Below are 18,841 nucleotides of genomic sequence, written 5' to 3'. Positions count from 1 at the left end.
CCATTTCCCTCCCCCCACCTCCGCCCCTCATCTTGTTTTCACAAAGGGGAAAACTTTAAACAATGAAATTAAAATATGACTTTGGATACATTCTTTCATCACTTTAGCACATTGCATAGCACTTTTCTGGCTATTCTGAAAGATCACTGGGCTAGCAACAGAGAGTGACTGTGGCCCAAAGTAAGAGATTCAGCAGCTCCTAAGAGGCCTAAAGCAGCAAGAGAGGTAGGGTACTACCAGGGTACCAAGTGACAAAAGCAGGGTAGCAGGATACAAAAGCAAGTAAGGAAGTGGTCAGAAAGAAACTAAGAGAAGGAAAATAATGGGCTGACTCCTGGAGGCCTGACTCCCTGGCTGTAGGATTTGAATGATCTCACCAGCGAGTGGGACAAAACCTGGCTCCTCATAGGGAGTGAGTGATGTGAAGGGATGTATGATTGAATAATTTCTCTTATCTTTTGGACAAAGCCACAGTTTCAAAACCAAATCAAGAAGTTTTACTATATAAAAAAGGACGGCTTAGTGATGAGCGGTACATGGTCATTAAATGATGACCATTATTTGTCTTGTACAACGTTTTAAATGATGAGAGGAGATGGCAGATTTAAAGTGGAAGGGTTGGTCTTTCCTTGTTTGCTGAACTCATGGGTTGAGCTCACATTGTGAGCTATGGAATTAGGTAGGATACATATGGTTGATATGTTTTAGTTACTATCTCTTGCCTGTTCAGAAGACCCCAGGCTGCCTGTCCTCATGCCCTTTGGAACTAATCTTTGGAACCAGGGCTCAGCATACCCAAGCTTTGAGAAGCAAGGAGGGAGCAAGCTGGGATTCAATACATAAGTAGCTGACCTCAGAAACCAGTTGATCAGTGCAGGATTTGAACTTATGTTCTCCAGCTTCCAGAGAACACCTTTGCTTCTTAGTACAGAGAAGTGTTCGTTTTCTCCTTAACCCATCTTCATAATTATCCTTCCTGTTCTACCCACCTATTGTTATCAGTTTTAAGAAACAACTTCAATAAACCATGACCCATTTAACTTCAGTAGATGTTTTAGAAGTCAAAAGAACCAAAGTAGGAAGTCTTCTCTGTCTTAGGTCTAACCACATCAAAGCCTGGTGTTTGCAAAATACAGGAGTGTAGAGGTGTGTCTATTGTTGAGAAACCTATTATATCAATGCCAGTGAAGAGGCTGGATATTTTCTACACCTCAACAGGGGAAGTGCCAGGCCTAGGCCCAGCATTACTGGGACTTGATTTCTTATTGGTGCATAGAAGAGTATATTTCTATTTCTTTCTAATTTCCTTTAAAATAGAGATTTAAGTATAAGCCAGATCGGAATTTATAGCATTTCTAAGTGCTCTCTTTTGATACGGTCATTTTGGAAAAAGTACCTGCATGTCTTCCAGAGGAAAATTTAATTCCTCATGAATGTGGTTGCTCTGTGCGTGCGTGTGTGTGTGTGTGTGTGTGTGTGTGTGTGTGTGTGTGAATTTGTCCCGATGAGAAGCAATAGTATCTTAAGATTCGAATGTATTCCACACTGTTGCCAAGGGCAGGCCGTTTTGTACATGGTGATATACCAAGATGAACAATTCACAGACAGGCAGCCTGATTGGACCTGAAAGTAGAACATGATACAAGTGATGGGTATGTTGCCTGAAGAATTCCTGTTAGGTGCTTAGCTGGCTTGTGAAATGGCCCAGCCTGGGGCTGCAACATAAGGTTTGTCATGGTGATGCAGTATGTAATGCTCTGAACAAAATCACATCATTCATTTGCTAGTTCTCATCGTCCTAAAGAAGGAGCTGCCAGTCTGTGCATCCCCTTGGGCAAGTTGACATGATTTTCAGGTATCCTGGGAGTGAAAAAAAGCCCTTTCTTTTTTCTTTCACTCAAGCTAATGAAACAAATAAATCCCAGGCCATGTTAGTTTACCTTGATGAATAGGTCTGCGTTAGATTGTGTTAGGAAAAGAGCCAAACGCACTATGAGATGCCTTCTAAGAGGAAACACTAGCTATCATGAATGAGCTCGATCTGGTTTTCTTGCTTTCTCTGCTTATTTTGCATCCTATCCTTACTTCTCTTCAGTGGCTAAACCTAAATTCTGGTATCTGGTATAACTGGCTGCCCTCCGATATTTCCTTGAACTTTCTATTGCTCTCTTAGAATAATGACTTAGATATAGTATAGTATTTTGTAAAATAAGCCAAAACCAAAATCCCATTCCCTATCTCTCTTATCCTCTCTAGTCAAGAAATACAAAGTGGCTAAGTCAAAAGAAACATGGATTTTTTTTAAACATATGACATATTGACATTTCCTGAAGAGAATTTAACATGCTCATGAATCCATGGTGGTTTAGTTGGCCACCAGATTTCTCTATTGGAATATTGTAGGCTGAAATGTTGGACATCTGAGTTAGTATGTTTGGGGAGAATTTTTCTAGTAGGAAACAGTATTAGACACATAGAAAAATGTGCATGGAATTCTAAGCTTTGTATAAAACCAACATATAGTGACTATTTATTTATTTATTCATTTATTTGTGATTGTTGGGCTTGAACTCATGGTGTGAGCACTGTCTCTGACCTAGCATTTTACCACTTTGAGACATAGCTCCACCTCCAGTTTTTGAGTGGTTAATTAGAGAGAAGAGTCCAAAGGGACTTTTCTGCCTGGGCTGGCTTTGAACTATGATCCTTAGATCTCAGCTTCCTGAGTAGCCAGGATTACAGATGTGAGCCACCAGTGCCAGGCTAATACAGTGATTTTTAGTTGTGTGAACTTGGGTAAGTCATTTAGTCTCTCTGAGTCTTAGGTTTTTTATTTGTGGGATGGATAACATTACTTACTGCTTGTGCTTATTTTGGGGATTTAATAACATACATAGAACATGCACCATGCCTACTGTATTCTTAGTAAATAGGAATTAGTCCACTTTGCCCTTACCTTTGAAATGTGTATGCAGGGAAGTGCCTCATGCACTGAGTCTCGTGCATAACACTACTGCTGTGAGAGAGACAGGAGGCATGCAGATACTCAGCTGCTATGGGCTGAGTGCTCAGGGGGCCTGTGTAGAGCGAGCATGCCAATGCCTTTGAAGGCTAGTTGAGCTAGTAGAGCACCCACAGCACTGTTTACCCATCTCCTGGAAGAGTGTTGATGGAATCCAGATGGTGGTTAGAGATGTATCTTTGTCTCATGGGGATAAATGTTGGGAAAAACAATCTTTTCAGCTTATGATTTGGGTTTGCTCTGGTGAATCATGTAATATTTGAGAGAGAGAGAGAGAGAGAGAGAGAGAGAGAGAGAGAGAGAGAGAGAGACAGAGACAGAGACAGAGACAGAGACAGACAGAGACAGAGAGAGAGAGAGAGAGAATCAAACACTGTGTGTGTGTGTGTGTGTGTGTGTGTGTGTGTGTGTGTGTGTGTGTGTGTGTATGTCCATGTGTTGCAGGGAGGAGAGGAAAAGAAAGGCCAAGAAATGTACTTTCCCAACCTTAGTAATTGTTGCATTTGAAGGGTTGAATGGAATTCTTGCAAAGTCTTTCTTGCCCTCTTTAGATTTTAGGGAGGTTTGCTGTTTAAAGAGGAAGATATTATAGTTCCATAGTTTTTTCACAGTGATAATTTTATATGTTTATCTGTAAAATCAGTATTATTAAAATAGCTCTTCATCTGGATTGGGTTTTCATGATATGCGATTCCCTCAAGACTTGTTATGACATGGAACGTATACCCATCTGATGTGGAAAAAAAACATAAAAAACAGATCCTCTGGCATTGTAGTAAGAAATTTACTATGATTTTGGAGTTTAGGTTGAACATCCTGAGCTTACTTTTTGAACAGTTTTGTGTGGAAACAAGGCATACTTATGCCATTTGATTTATAAATCCATCTGTTAATCACTAGAAATTTAATCCAAACACTTGGAGAGGATTCATTGTGCTGTTTGGAAAGAAGTTCATGAGCAAGCTGGGAGGGTTTTCGCGAGCCTGCCAGAGCCTTTTGATATTGAAAGAAGAAGGGAGTTTGAGAAGTAAGCTGTCTTCTTTCTCAAAAAATTTTAGTCCATGGGCCGGGAGTTTGACCTAGTGGTAGAGTGCTTGCCTCGCATGCACAAAGATCCTGGTTTGATTCCTCCGTACCACATACATAGAAAATAGCCAGAAGTGGTGCTGTGGCTCAAGTGGTAGAGTTCCAGCCTTTGAGAAAGCCCAAGGACAGTGCTCAGGCTCTGAGCTCATGGCCCAGGACTGGCAAGGAAAGATAGAAAGAAAGAAGGAAGGAAGGAAGGAAGGAAGGAAGGAAGGAAGGAAGGAAAGACAGAAAGAAAGAAAGAAAAAGAAAGAATTACTTTAAGTCCTGAGTTTTAATTCAGAGAGCTCTAAAGGGATTTGTAGACATTGTATAAGAATTTATTAGGACTGAAGCAGTTACTGTTGATAGGGTTTATTATGCAGATCAGAACAAAACAAAAAGCCTATTTTAATTTTAGATTATTAGATATCAACAAGCTTAATCATATTCTCAGCAGGCGAGGATGTGGGCAAGTGCTCTAATGACTTCTCAGTACAAACACTCTGGGGGATAATTCAGCAGTATTTATCCATTGTGCACATTTGATCAAAAGTTCAAATTGCTGGTGATTTTCCCTAGAGATCAGCAAAGACCTTAAAATATAGGCAAGAAGCTAGTATGTCTCACAGTATTAACAACTGGAAACGTAAGCTAGCATAATGTTCAGCCACATCAAGAAATAGGGGTGGAAAATACAATTCATCTCAATCTTCTATATCACCAAGATAAAGAAACGAAAAAGAAGTAGGTTAGACATGTGTGATTGGAAGTAGACAATTGCCAAGATTTCTAGAGTTAAGAGAGACAACCAGGAGCATGAAGTGAGCTGTCAAAATCCAATGATGTACATGAAGGAGAGCAGATACACATTCAGGAAGGGATACGTTAAAACGTTTTAGAAGAGATGCATGAACTCCAGTAGATGCTGTGAAGGGGAAAAAGGATGATACATTGTGGGTAAGAGGCATTTACCATTTTTTTCACTTTCATGCTGATATGGAAGATTTAACCATGTGCATGTGTTAACTCTAGTTTAAAAAAATAGTGAACAGAAAGTTTATTGCCCTTTCTGACAAGTGAGGATCAGTGACTATTTTTAAGTATAAGCTTTTCTTTCTTTTCTTCCCCCCCCACCCTGCCTCTATGCCCAACCTTATGCCTAACATTCATGTTTGTTTGTTTGTTTGTTTTAAACCCAAAGGACAATCAAGATGGATCATCCAGTGAAGGAATCTTTGTATCCAAAATAGTTGACAGTGGGCCGGCAGCCAAGGATGGAGGCCTGCAAATTCATGACAGGATTATCGAGGTATGTGAACCCTGGCCAATGCCTTTGAGTAGGCTGAATGCCATCCGTCCTTTGTCTGGCTTACACCAAGATGTTTGGTTGGAGAGGGAGGTCTCAAGTGGTGGATGGTCGGGCAGAAGGCACACTTCTCTGATTGTGTAGGACTGGATTGGGTGTTGATTGCCTTGGTGTTAAGTTTTGGTTAAATATAGAGAAGTCAGATTATGGGCGGCATCTTCACAATTTGGCTTCTTTCATGCAGCCTTGCATCTGTTTTGTATGCTTCAGTTACAGCCATCAGAGGTTTGCCTGCTAGTTAGAACCAGATGAATGGATGGTCCCTGTTGTATAAATTGTGACTGTTCATATAGATCATCAGGGTATACTTGTGTCAACTCTGGAGTCATTCTAATGTCCTCAGAGTTCATATGAGACAATCATGTCTGCATGAGCCTTCCCCTCCATTGTGATTACCCTCCTTGCTGCTTGCCTGCCATCAGTTATATGACTCACTGGCCCAGAGAGGAGTAGCTCAGCATGGATGTTAGGATTCACTCTTGTTATCACTTCTTTTCCCTTTCCATTTCCAATTCTTCACTCATCCATTCAAGCTTGTGTCTGTAGTAGGCATAGGGAGTGATTCATGCTGGAAGAGTGCCATGGCCTTTGGGATAGGTTAAGGCTATGTTCTAGGTTATACTGAGATGCGGAAAGGGACAAGATTGGGTTTTGTGTTCCTTGTATAGATTCTTGTTGCAAAGTCTGTATTTGTTACCATTCTGATCTGATCAACCTATGGACTAAATCTGTTCAATCTCCTATAGGGAAAAAGTGAATGCGAGATTCCAAGTGAATGGGCTAAATCACAGAATAAGCTCACCCACAGGCTGCCACCACCCCCATTATAGTTCATTCAACAGGAAAGTAGAGACACAGCCCTGATACCAGTGGATGTTTGTTGTTCCAAGACACATTTGTATAGCATCTATGATTCCCAAGAATTTTTTTCTGGCTTACTTAAACATTGAGGGCTGACTGGAAGCTTGACCATGAGCTAAACCATAAGTGAAACATGCATCACAAACTGGCATATGGCCACATGCTTCTCCTGGGGAAAAATGTATCCAGAAGACCAGCTGCAGTGTGCAATGGAGTATGCTGCAGGGGTAATTTATATGTTAGGGAAAATACACATTTAAATCTCACCAGGGGAAAAGAAAGAGAACAAGTTAAAGCATGGGGTTCACTACTCTGAGGGGTGGTAGGCAGAAGTTACTTAAATATGGAAAGGATACTTGATCCCATCCTAGGGATTATATTAATATTTCTACCTCTCCTATGACCTTTTTAGAGATGGAGTTCTTCATGTCCTGTGGTGTAGATTCAGTCTATACTTCCCCAGCCAGACTTTACTCAGGCAAGAGCCCTTTTCTAACAGCTCAAATGCTGTACTACTTACTGTCTTTTTTTTTGAGAGTGAATACATTTTCTGAGACTATTGTTCAAAAGATAAGTGCAGTCTCTGTTGCCAAGGGTTTGGTGGAACAGCCAGTTTCTCTAAGTAATGGAATTTCATTGCTCTTACGTTTTGCAAATGAGAAATCTACAGCTGGGCAGGATTTGCTCTTGGCAGAGGATGATCTGTGTTTGAAATGTTCAGTACGGTTTCTGGTAAGTCACATTCCCCTTTTGGACAGTATGTAAAATATTAATCAGGGTCCAGTGTTGAGATGGAAAGAAGGATGATCACAATGGAGAAACGATACATGTGTAATTGTAGTTGACACACTGTGCCCTTCTCAGTCAAGTCCTAATCTCTTTTGACATGATACAATGATTCCCATGGCTGAAAATATGTCTCTGGTTCACCTCATCTGTGTGAGAGTCTATAACTAGGGGGCATGAGTTTGATTACTTCTTCGTGTATGGATGTGTGTTTGTGTGTGATAGAGAAAAAAAGGGGGAGGGAAAGAGAGAAAGGAAAGAAGGGAGGAAAAGAGAGAGGAAAGGAGGAAGGAAAGAAGAGGGTGATACCACTGAGAAGAGCCAGGCTTTCTGATTTTCTACCAAGCTACTCCTTTTTCAAAGGAGTGGGGAAACTACCACCAGAGATCTTCATCATTGGAACTTTAATTCATGCAGAAATGTGCTTTTATTAAAGACAGAGAGACAGATGGAGTCTTACACTATGGCAGAATGATGATGGTCCGCTCTTCTCTGTGCTCTAAAACCCTAGCCGTGTCCTCAGCCACATCAGACCCAGATCTGCTCTCTCCCTTATCACTCCTGTTTCTTACATCAAATACTTTGAGTGTCACCAGTAACAGTTTTAAAATGAAAGTCATTAAAATATACGTACATACAGAACTGTAGAATTGTAAAAATATAGACTGTAATAGGGAGATAAGAGGAAGATAATTTATAATAAAGTATATATGTCAGTACATAAACGCATAGCCTTGGAAGACATGGGAAAATGTTTTCTAATGCTTGAGTGGCTATGCAGATGTAAGATGACATGCTACCTATAAGATATCAGAAGGTGATACTGGTGGTTGTGATACTGTGCTTGACATTGCTATCCATGTTAGAAGGTCATGTCAACTTGTGTTGCAACAAATTATCACTGTTCTTTAAATATTGCATGGGTTGAATTCCTGGAAACTGTGAATGTTTGTTAGTGTGTGTGTATGTAGCAAAATATACATGTGGTAAACTACATATGAAATTTACAATTTTAACTCTCTGAAAAAACAGTTCAGTGCCCTTCATTATACTCATAGTTTGTTGGATAATGAACATTCCTTTTAACTCCAGCACTTTCATGACAAAAACTCTGCATCCATTCATTCAGTAATGGGCACATGTAATCGCTTCCATCTTTGGCTGTTAGGAAGAAATTTTGCTTTGAACATGAGTATGTAATCTATGTATATTTAAACTGCAAAACAATCCTTCGTGTTTATATGCAAAACAAATCAGATTCTATGCATGAGTAATTACAAGAAGGTTATTTTGCCTTCCTGGATACCTGATAGAAAGTGTAGAGGTTGTTCTGGGAGCAGAGTATCTGGCATCACTTGCCTGTTAGTCAAATGCTCATGTGATGCAGATCTACTGAAATTCTTTCCCAAAGACTTGTGGAAGCCGTTCTCATGTGTATTTCTTGCCAGTCCTCAAGTTGAATGAGCTCATTCTGGTGTTGGATTAGGCTTTGCCTTTGGTGGTAAATGATATTTCGTAGCAGTTTTGTGGGTTCAGTGCTATTCTGCTTTGAAATAGCAAACTTGATTACCTGGGTTACAGTTAAGGTGCGATGCAAGCCTTCTGTTCCCAGTGTCCATTCTCTAATTCAGGCTTCTATAAATACACATTCATCCTGAAAGTGTTAGGGTTTGAAGACTGGAACGTATATCACAGAAACAGAGGAACCCCAGAGGGTTTTGTGTGATCCAGTTCTCTTGTTTCATTTTGGCTTGTGGTTTAGCTGGTCAGTCTTTGTTAAAGCCTGGGTTATAGACTAGTAGAAAGGATTAGTAGCACTTTTCTTACACAAGGAACTACCTACCACAAGTTGCGGTATAGTATTAGAATTAACTTGATGGAGAATTCTTTTCCTTTTCCTTTCTTTTCTCTTTGTGAACAAAGAGGAATAGACTTCTTATTTTCATTTTAGATACTTATTGTGACATAATTTCATATTTAGAGGTATGGATATCAACTCAGATATTAACACCTATTATATACTTCTTTCCCTATCCTCTGTATCCTTAAATACTTCTGTGTGTGTGTGTGTGTGTGTGTGTGTGTGTGTGTGTGTGTGTGTGTGTGTGTTAAGAGTAGGGCATAACTCTACATCATGACAGGACACTTAGGCTTACCTGGAGATTAACAGTGATATATCACTGTTAGCTCATTTGCAGAAATTACCCATGTTCTATTGATAGCTTCTTAATATCCTTTAGAGCAAAGGAAAATCTTGTCATGGCTTTTGCTCCATTTTTCTGTTTCTTTAATTACCCTAACCTTAAAACAATCCCTCAGTGTTTGTTTCCTACACCTCTGGCATTTCCCAGTTTCCTTTAGTGAATGCCCTCATACATGGGAAGGAATGCAGCATTACCGTGTATTGAGTTTCTCTGCTCATAATGTCAAAGCTGACACTTCAAACTGGTCTTTTTTTCTTAAGATGCAATATGAGATCCTAGGTTGGATGTTTTAATTTATATATTTTATTAGCTCTAATTAATTGTACAGAGGAGTTTCAACTCAGTCTGACAATTGGGTGTCATGGTGTTGATCACAGCATCATGTGCAGTGTTATTTTTTGTTTGGCAATTCCACTTGAACTACTAAATTCAAGCCTCATTTCTATTTCGTCACTATGAAGTTAGAATTTTCTAATGTAATTATTAACAATCTTGTATGTGGTGGGGATACTTTGAGACTGTACAATGTCTTGTTACCTTTTAAACTAACATACACTTGTTTAATCATTCATTGATGGGCTTATTTAAATCATTTGAGTAATGACTGACATAGGGCAGTCGTTCTGTTCTTGATAATTTATTAGTTGATGTTCCCCTTATTTTAATTTACTTGTCTGTCTGTCTATCCCAAAACTGACTCTGCAATATCACAATCTGGTAGCTACATTGGCCCAATTTGGCCAGTCTGGTTTCTGTTCTTTTGATATGTTCCCATCATATTTTCCAACACCTTATGCAACAAAGATGTTCTCAGTTTATCTTATATGTTTGTTGTCTTCTTGGAATATGGCTTTTTTTAAATTAAAGAAACTGTCACTGCATTTTGTGGAGAATTATATTTAGAACCTGAAATAAAAGAATGAAGGTGGTCATTATAGTTGGTTGTGTTCCATTGCTTCGAGGCAGTCTTAGGAGACAGCTAGAAAATGTTAATATATATGCTTTAAAACACATACAGACACAATTTACTTTTCCAATTCTACATCCATTCATGTACATGTTTGCAAACTATGCCTTTATCAGCAATTTCAATTTTAATGTAAGTCCGTATGATTGATTTTATTCTTCCTCTTTATAGATTCTCAGTTCCTAGAAGAGTACCTTTTTTTGGAAACAATAAATAGTAAATAATGCACTTAAAAATCTGAATTAAATCTCAGATCTTTGCTTACATATTACCAGTGAATTTTAAAACTTACTGAGGAAAATTATTTAAAATGTTTTTGTACAATTTTTGAAAAAAAATCCTACCTATTGAATGATTTTTCAACTGTATTTTTGTTATTGGAATAAGAAAAGCTTAATAGTTCTTCTACAACTACATCTAAGAAATTTACAGCTAAACAGACACCATTAGGAATAATCCATTCTTGGTGCAGAATCAAGCTGTCTACTCAACAGTAAACAATTCCATCCTTTTTCTTCAAATGTGAAATAAAGTGAACACCTAGGTGCATCTTGCTTGCTTTTTATCCTCCATTTCCCCACTGTTATTGCTTTTACTTTTTTCCTAAAAGCCTACAGCAATAAAAGGCAGAGCTGTGAAATATTCCTTTAAAATGCAGCAAACCTTCTTAGCATTAGAAGCAACAGACTCAAAAGAGTTAAACAAGTCCTATAATTTCGTTAGGAAAGTCTTCTACCAGGACCTCCCCTTTGTGGCCTTGGTATCCCAAATGTTGGTCTCTGTTTCTTCCTTTTCAAGGATGGGATGGGTTTCTGACCCATCATTCCTGCCTGTTCTGCTATCTTGTTGGTATAAAAAGATGATTAAGGAATTTACTAGCCAGTATAAATGGGAAGAATTGTTATTTCAAATTCAAATTTTGGTATGGGATACAAGAAGTTAACACCGACAGCTAATTATAGAAGGTAGCAAAAATATTTCTGAGTTCTCTTTTATACGTATGAGTTCTCTTTTCTATTTATGAATTCCAGCAAGCATGCAGTGCTTTGATTGGATTCTTGAGAAAATCCTGAACTATTTTAGGGAAGATCTACTTTCCAGAATTCACCATGTTACAATTTAAGACTAAGATTTCCTTTGGACTCCACAACTGTCTTTTAAGTAACCTTTGTGAGTTAATTTCTAATGGCTGCACATAGTTCCTTGTACTTCTGTGTGGACTATGTTATTCCTTTTTCTTACTATTGTTTTTATTTCCTTACGATTGTTTTGCTATCAAAACCAGACTTTCAGATAGACATCTTTGTAACATACAGCAGTTCATACCAACCAGATAAACATGAATGTTAAGTGGAAAATGGGACATATGGTATGATACAAATATTGTTTATTTTTAAGATACACAGAGATTAGCCTCTGCATAGGAACAATAGCTTTGAGTTTATAAACATTTTATACTTACTATAGTTATTTAGTGTGGTGGAATTACAGGAAACTTTAAATATTTACATTCATATTTCTGTAACATCAGAAATCTCCAGAGTGAATTTTTTTATATAATCCAGAAAAGTGAAAGTGACTTAGAAGTTTCTTTTGGATTTTAAACATCGAAAAGCTGACTCTTGGAGATTTCCTTTCAAAAGTCAAGTTGTGGATGTGGCTCAGTGGGAGAGCACTCTGCTGGCATTTTTGGAAGGTTCTGGTTTCAATCACCAGCACTGCATTAAGAAACAAAAATGGAACTGGTAGCTTATGCCTGTAATCCTAGTTACCCATCAGGCTGAGATCTGAGGCCTGAGGTTTGATGCCAGCTTGGGCTGGAAAGTCCAGGAGACTCTTATCTCCAATTAAACCACCAAAAAGCTGAAAATGGAAATGTGGCTTGAGTGATAGAGTGTTATTCTTGAGTAAAAAAGCTAAAGAACAGCACCCAAGTCCTAAGTCTAAGTCCTAGTAAATACACACACACACACACACACACACACACACACACACACACACACAGAGTAACTCCCTATGTCAGGCACCAAGTGTATAGGTTTATAACGGCTGAGGTTTCTCTCTGCAGATCTTCTCTCCCATCAATAAAAAAAATATATCTAGTTCATCAAAGTTCACTTCATGCTGAGACTGTGTACTCTGGTGGGAGTTCTGACTCCACTGACTCCACTATGGCTATCTCTCATAGCCATCTCTTAATAAGATTTAATTAGATCACAAAGCATCTTAAAATCATGAAATTATTTCAAATCAAAAGAAACTGGTTGTCCTCATTACATGTTTTTCAAGTGAAGATTAGGTAAAAAACTAAATCTTGGGAAAATTCCAGAGGACAACAAACCAGCACAACAACAAACTCCTGACCACAACCCAGATAAAATGCCTTTTATGTGGAGGAGAACATAGTAATGTTAAATGCCTTCAATATTTTATATTTGGACTGCTTTTTTAAATTTATTTTTTATTGTAATTAATGAAAGGGTTACATGATATTTGCCAGATAAAAAGTGCATTAATTCACATACATTGATACCCTTTCACATGTCTTGGTCCCCATTACCCTCCCCTCCCCCCCGTCTTGGTTTTCCCCCCTTCCCTGTCCAATTTCAAATAACCAAATACAAATAAATCCAATATATCAGATAACAAAGTGAGATACTGTAACAATATGAGATAAACAAGGGACAGCAAAAGAGATGAGAGATAACATAGGACCTTAAGAAAAACAATCATTCATTATATGGCTTCTGGACTGCTTTTTTTTAACCTAATAATCACATACTTATCCATAAATATAGGTATTTAGAGAACAGTAACCCCTAGTCTTAAAAAAAGCTGTTCTTGTCCTTTCAACTGATGCTATGAGGGGGGAAAAGAGCTAGTTGTATTTTTTATTGCATTTGCAAGATGTATCTGGGAGAGTGACTTAAAGATAAACTGTTCATTATATGTAAAGTTTGTTATGAGGAGGAATGCTGTAAGAACCCTTCAAGTCAATAGATAGATGTAGTTTTGAAAGCCCAAATTGTGCACAGTGCATAAGAATTGGGGTGTTCTTATGGGGAGGAAGGAGCCCCATAATGTGACAGTACCCATTGTCCATAGCAATTGCAGTTAAAAAGACACAGGACACAATAGCAGCTGTGAGCACTGACTTAACAATTATGCCACTTTCCATGGGCACGCTGAGTGCCTGCCAAGGGTGGGTGGCTATAGTAGCATGGTTTCTTCTAATGAGGATTCCCTTGAGTCCCCCCACCCCCACCCCAATACAGGGCAGTTGGCCTGCCTGTGCCATGGGACCTCTGACTTTACTCTGCTTTTGTTTATTTTGCTAGTTACTTGCAAAGCCTGGAAATGGGGGCCCACCCTGTCTCTCCTAAGGGTGGCATTCCCTGCTCCCATTTGATTCTCTTTTCTTTCTGACTTTCAGAGAAGATAGATTTTTTGTTCTTTTTGTAGAACCATCTTTGGTAGGAAATGTGTGTTTCCAGACACTTTAACTTCACAGTTCATTAGCTACACTTCCAACCTGAATTCAAAGCATGGTTAGGTGTTGATTTAAATGTATAGAGAGATGAGTTATATAGCATGCTCCCTGGTTATGGTTTGTTGCTTATCCATCACCATTTAGAAGTTATTAGGATGACAGTGAGAAAGCAACCACTAGCAAACATATGTTCGTGTGTGTGTGTGTGTGTGTGTGTGTGTGTGTGTGTGTGTGTGTAGCGCTTCCTGACTCAGATAGGTCAGGATATATAGAGAGCTATTTTGTGGGCCTGGGCTCTGAGAAGTTTACCTATGAGACCTGTATATCAATGAAGGTATGGTTTATTAGAATGGCATTTAATGTCATACAGTACTTATAGGACTCTGGAATGAGACAGAGCAGAGCTTTTGAAGTCTAGGTCTACCATTGGTGGGCTCTATGACCTTGGGCAAGCTTCTTATTTTTTCTGCAAAATATAGACTGGGTTACTTCTATTGAAAGGTTGCCATAATAAGAGATTGCATGTGTCTGAGTACTGTAAATTTGGCCTCAGAATGAATGCTCACCAGATGATTAGTCATGTTGCCGTGTTTCCTGGAGGTCTTTAGAGGTGGGGCGGGCAAGGCTCTCTAGCCTGCCAGTGCTTTGATGATGGCTGTACAGTACAATTTTATAAACCTAAAATTACAGTTGTGAATAGACTATTTTAATTTGTCCTAGACTTCTTTTTGAAATTACTGACCCTTTGGATCTGGACTGAGTAAGAACTGCCACTTCCTAAGGCCATATAAATCACAATAATTGATCAATCAAGAGTAATTCTTAATTTACGTCTTAGTGTGAACAGCGTGGTAATTTGTTGCACATGTGCTGACTTAAGTGTTCTAAAAATAAAGTAAAACAATTGTGTGTTCAATATCAGATAATTTTAAAGTGCCAGAGCAGATTAAAATGTCTCTTTTTGAATTGACTCATGAGGGATGTTGGGATTTTCTTACAATTCTGAAAAATGTGTAGTCCTTTAATAAAATCCCTCCACAAGATTGCAAGGTACATTTAATTTCTTTCTGGGATAACATTTTCCAACCCTGACAGTAATGTTGTACAGCAATGGAGAGTAGAGATGAAAATTGAAAGCCTTATTGCTACTAAGAGCATCTCAACCAATAAAGCTCTTATCAGATTGATCACTCAGAAATGGATACAGTGTGGCATATATGCTGGCATCTGATGGGATGTGGAAACTGCATGTGGAACACATATTTCCATTACTTGCTTGAAATGCTAGCTTACATGAAATGGGAGAAGCTCAAGTAAAAATAGGATCAATGTTGTTATTAGATTTTCTGAGGCTTTTGAAACATGAAGAGGTCTGACTTTGTGGGAACCTTTGCCCAGATAATGTGCACATAATATGAAACCTTGGAATATACTTGCTGCTGATGAAGTATAGACAAGGAGGACTCAAGCAAAGAAAATTTTTCATCAAAACCTTGAAAGGTTTTGTTTTTGTTCTTGAATGCCTGTACTGGAGCTTGAACTTAGGTCCTTGTACTCTTATTTGGCTTTTTTGCTAAAGGGTGGTGCTCTACCACTTGAACCACATGTTCACTTCCACCTTTTTTTGGGTAGTTAACCAGAGATAAGAGCCTCACATCTTAGGTACTTTTCTGCCTGGGATGGCTTTGAGTCATGATCCTCAGATCTCAGCCTCCTGGGTCTGAGCCCAGGAATTACAGGTGTGAGCCACTCGTGCCCAACTTGGTAATGCATTTGGTGGTAGGTGCAGTGGAAAAATTCTCTGTTTTCTTTGGTTATTATAAAGGTATATTGGAGACGTAGAAACCAAAACCTTTCTGCCTTTCTTGAAAAGGACTGATGATAATGCTGCCATTGTTGTTGAAGTTTGTAATAGCTCTGTTCCAGTGCTCTATCCAGTGCCTTGGTACCCAGAGTTCTTTTTCCCTTTTATCTATGAATCCATGCAGAGAAATCTGGAGCAGACACAGAAGAGATGCTAACGTTCACATTCTGTAGAATCTCTTGGGAAGAAACTTCGGTATTTACATTTTCATCACAGTTCCACACTTTTGTGTCTGTTTGCCACTTTTTATTTAATGTAGTATGGTTGATGAATAAGTTCATTTGATTACTGAGCTTGTTAAAAATGTCCTTATGTTCCTCCACCTTTCAGCATACTTGGGTTAAGAGCAGTGTCCATGCCTGTATACACAAGCTGTGTTTTGGCTTCCCATGAGCAATATGAGATTTTTGCCTTCATTTTGTGAAAATCATTTATTAGAGACACAAGACCATTTGATAAAGTTTGAGTGGTTTGAGTATAGTCTGCATTTAATACATACATTCTGTTTATACTGTGTTAGGAAAGAAAAAAGAATCTTTGATAGAAGGTTGTATTTTGTAGATGAGACACATGGAAATCTTTGTTTTGACTATGGAACTTAATTACTTGGGCATCCTTCTCTTTAGTAAATTGAGGTGAATTTGCTTGCTACATTGAGTAACTCACAACTAGAATAGAGAGATTCTCCAGGGTAAATTTAACCCATGGAGGATTACACTGATTCCGAGAGAAGAGGAGAAGAAAGGAAGTTGCTATTTTTATTGAATCCCTATTTTTCTTTTCTCCTTTACTTGGTTTAGAAGTTAAATTCTACATCCAAATTATGGCTTTTGCCATGATTAAATTATTAGAGGCACTCAAGAACATGAGACCTTTGATGGCTAGTTGTAATAGTGGTAGTTATAATAATAGATGTCAATATTCAGTGATCCTTTAGGACTTCCAGAGATTTAAAAAGAGAGAAATACAATGTGATACTTTCTCTTTTCTTTCTGATTCAACTGCTTTCCATCTTGATTAGCATGACATACATGAGAAATACAAGCCAGAAGGGTATATAAATAACAACCCATCACTTCCTGGGAGAGCTGAAGGTGGAATTGTTGAAGATGATGCAACAAAGAAATTAGTCCTGTATGTCATGGGTCAAACCAAGAAGTGCACTCTCCCCCAGGAAATACCACAGTATGAGGAAGTCCAGTTAACCTGGTTAGCATTCCCTATCTGTAAACCTGAACAACTTATTCCTCCAACTTAGCTATATACCATCTGCTCATTTCTTCCATATAGGCACCTGTTTTACCGAATAACTAATGTTTTTCTTACAGCAGCATTCTTTGAAATTTATTTTGAAAAGGAAGCAGATGTTATGATGGAGAGTTATGTGCACATGCTGTAAATAGAACATCACTGTAGAAATAAGACAAGAAAATCATTCCAAATTTAAGTTAGTTTCTTTGCTTTCTGAGGACAATGACCCTTGAGTCCTGCCTTCATTCTTAAGAGCAGAATAATTAGAAATCAGAATGGTGACTGGGCACTGCCTGGCAGAGGAGCTTTTGAGCATGAGGATTTCATTCTGTTGGGGGTCTGGGGACTGGTTTAAGGAGTTCATGCTGTGAAAATACAGGAAGGTTGATAATTGTGATCTACTCACTTTCTGCAACTTAAATCTCTTTTCATACTATGGAGACATCCTCATGTTGAATCTGTTCACTGGCTCTAACCAGATGGGTTGGAGAGGGATAGTTGAATGACATTTATCTTTGTATCTGTCATTGTCCTTAAGAGTATAACCCAGAACCACTGAAATAATGCCAACAGGATACACCAAATTCGTCCAGGTGCTCCCTGACCATAACTGCTAGGTTGCTCCCCTGACCAGGCTGAGCTTGAAAAGCCAAAGAAGAAGCCTTTGAACATTACAGTTCATTTTTTTTGAGAGGAAGAGTACCATCTTTTTCAACAAAATTCAGAAATAGAAAGGTAACTATTTTTTTTTTTTGCCAGTCCTGGGTTTGAGCTCAGGGCCTCAGCACTGTCCTTGGACTTTCTCAGGGCTAGAGCTTTACCACTTGAGCCTCAGCACCACTTCCGGCTTTTTTCTATGTATGTGGTACCGAGGAATCGAACCCGGGTCTTCATGCATGCTAGGCAAGCACTTTAACCACTAGGCCAAACTCCCGGCCCCTAGAAAGGTAACTATTAATGTGATAAGCCAGAAGTTGAGAAGTTCCTCTTTTAGAAATAAGTTTTATATGGCAGGTATGCATCTGAGTTGTATTTGCCACATGTACATTTTTCACTTGATGTGGGTATATCTCTGTCGGCTGCTTATGCTAGACTTTTCTAAATAGCATTTTTCAGACTCTTTGGTGGTGACTTACAGCAAACAACAGGACTTAGATATGCCCACATGTAGCCCTTATAATTGGGAGAGTCTGCTATATGTATATCAAAACAGGAAAAAGTTTCACAATAGTTTATTTATCCTTGCTTTGTGCAATGCAATGTGGTCACTTCTATTTTTTTTCTTTTAATACTGCCTGCCACCCACTAAGATGATTAACAACTTACTTAGTGGGCAGTATCTCACAGCCTGAAACCTGCTTTGGTAGACAGAACTAAGCTTCAGGCTTGCCAGAAGATATCTTTTTCTTCTGGAGTCTGCCAGGTCTTCTGATAGCAACTGAATCCCCACCTGTTTCCAAAAGAAGGGAGCCAGATTTGATATTAGACTGTATGATTATTTGCAAAAAGAAAAAAAACCACCAAAACCAAAAGAAAAACAACAAAAAAAGATCCTCTACTACCTGTTAGCTTTCTTCTTGTTGAAAGCAAAGTTTATGGGTCCTCCATGGTGCCAGTAAATAGCTGGCCACTTATTTTCTAATAGACTTACCACCAGGAAACTGAAGTTTCAGCCTCTGAAAACCTATGTCGTTTCTAAGTATGGAGTTTTGGTGTATAAGCTGATGTCTTCTCTTCTAGAGAGATTTGGATCTGCCTGATATCTGATAGGGATATTTTATACAATGTGTGCTGTGAAAGTGTTCCAGATGCCGTTGACCAGTGATAAGATGCTGTTCCTAAGTTCATAAGTGATACCTAGATTGGTGCTTTGAGCCCTATGATGAAGTGACCTTGTGAGGTCTGCAGTGTATTATTTGGGACAACTTGGCTTAAGTGTGTAAGGTCCTGAGAGCAGAGTCA

General features: G+C 38.7%; 1 protein-coding gene across 2 annotated transcripts in view; it reads left to right on the top strand.

Moving 5' to 3' along the window:
* The window catches only part of Pdzrn3 (PDZ domain containing ring finger 3), a 199,684-nt gene that overhangs the window by 16,998 nt on the left and 163,845 nt on the right, over positions 1-18,841 (top strand). For both annotated transcript variants that reach the window (XM_090324104.1, XM_090324113.1), the window contains exon 3: positions 5,292-5,399. In XM_090324104.1, coding sequence (XP_090180230.1) covers positions 5,292-5,399 — 108 coding nt within the window. The remainder of the gene's footprint in view (positions 1-5,291; positions 5,400-18,841) is intronic.

This window comes from Megascapheus bottae, chromosome 2 (assembly GCF_031878675.1).
Source record: "Megascapheus bottae isolate mThoBot1 chromosome 2, mThoBot2.hap1, whole genome shotgun sequence".
In the NCBI taxonomy this organism is placed as follows: domain Eukaryota; kingdom Metazoa; phylum Chordata; class Mammalia; order Rodentia; family Geomyidae; genus Megascapheus; species Megascapheus bottae.
Note: the sequence above shows the minus strand (reverse complement) of the source record. Positions and strands in the feature narration are given on the sequence as shown.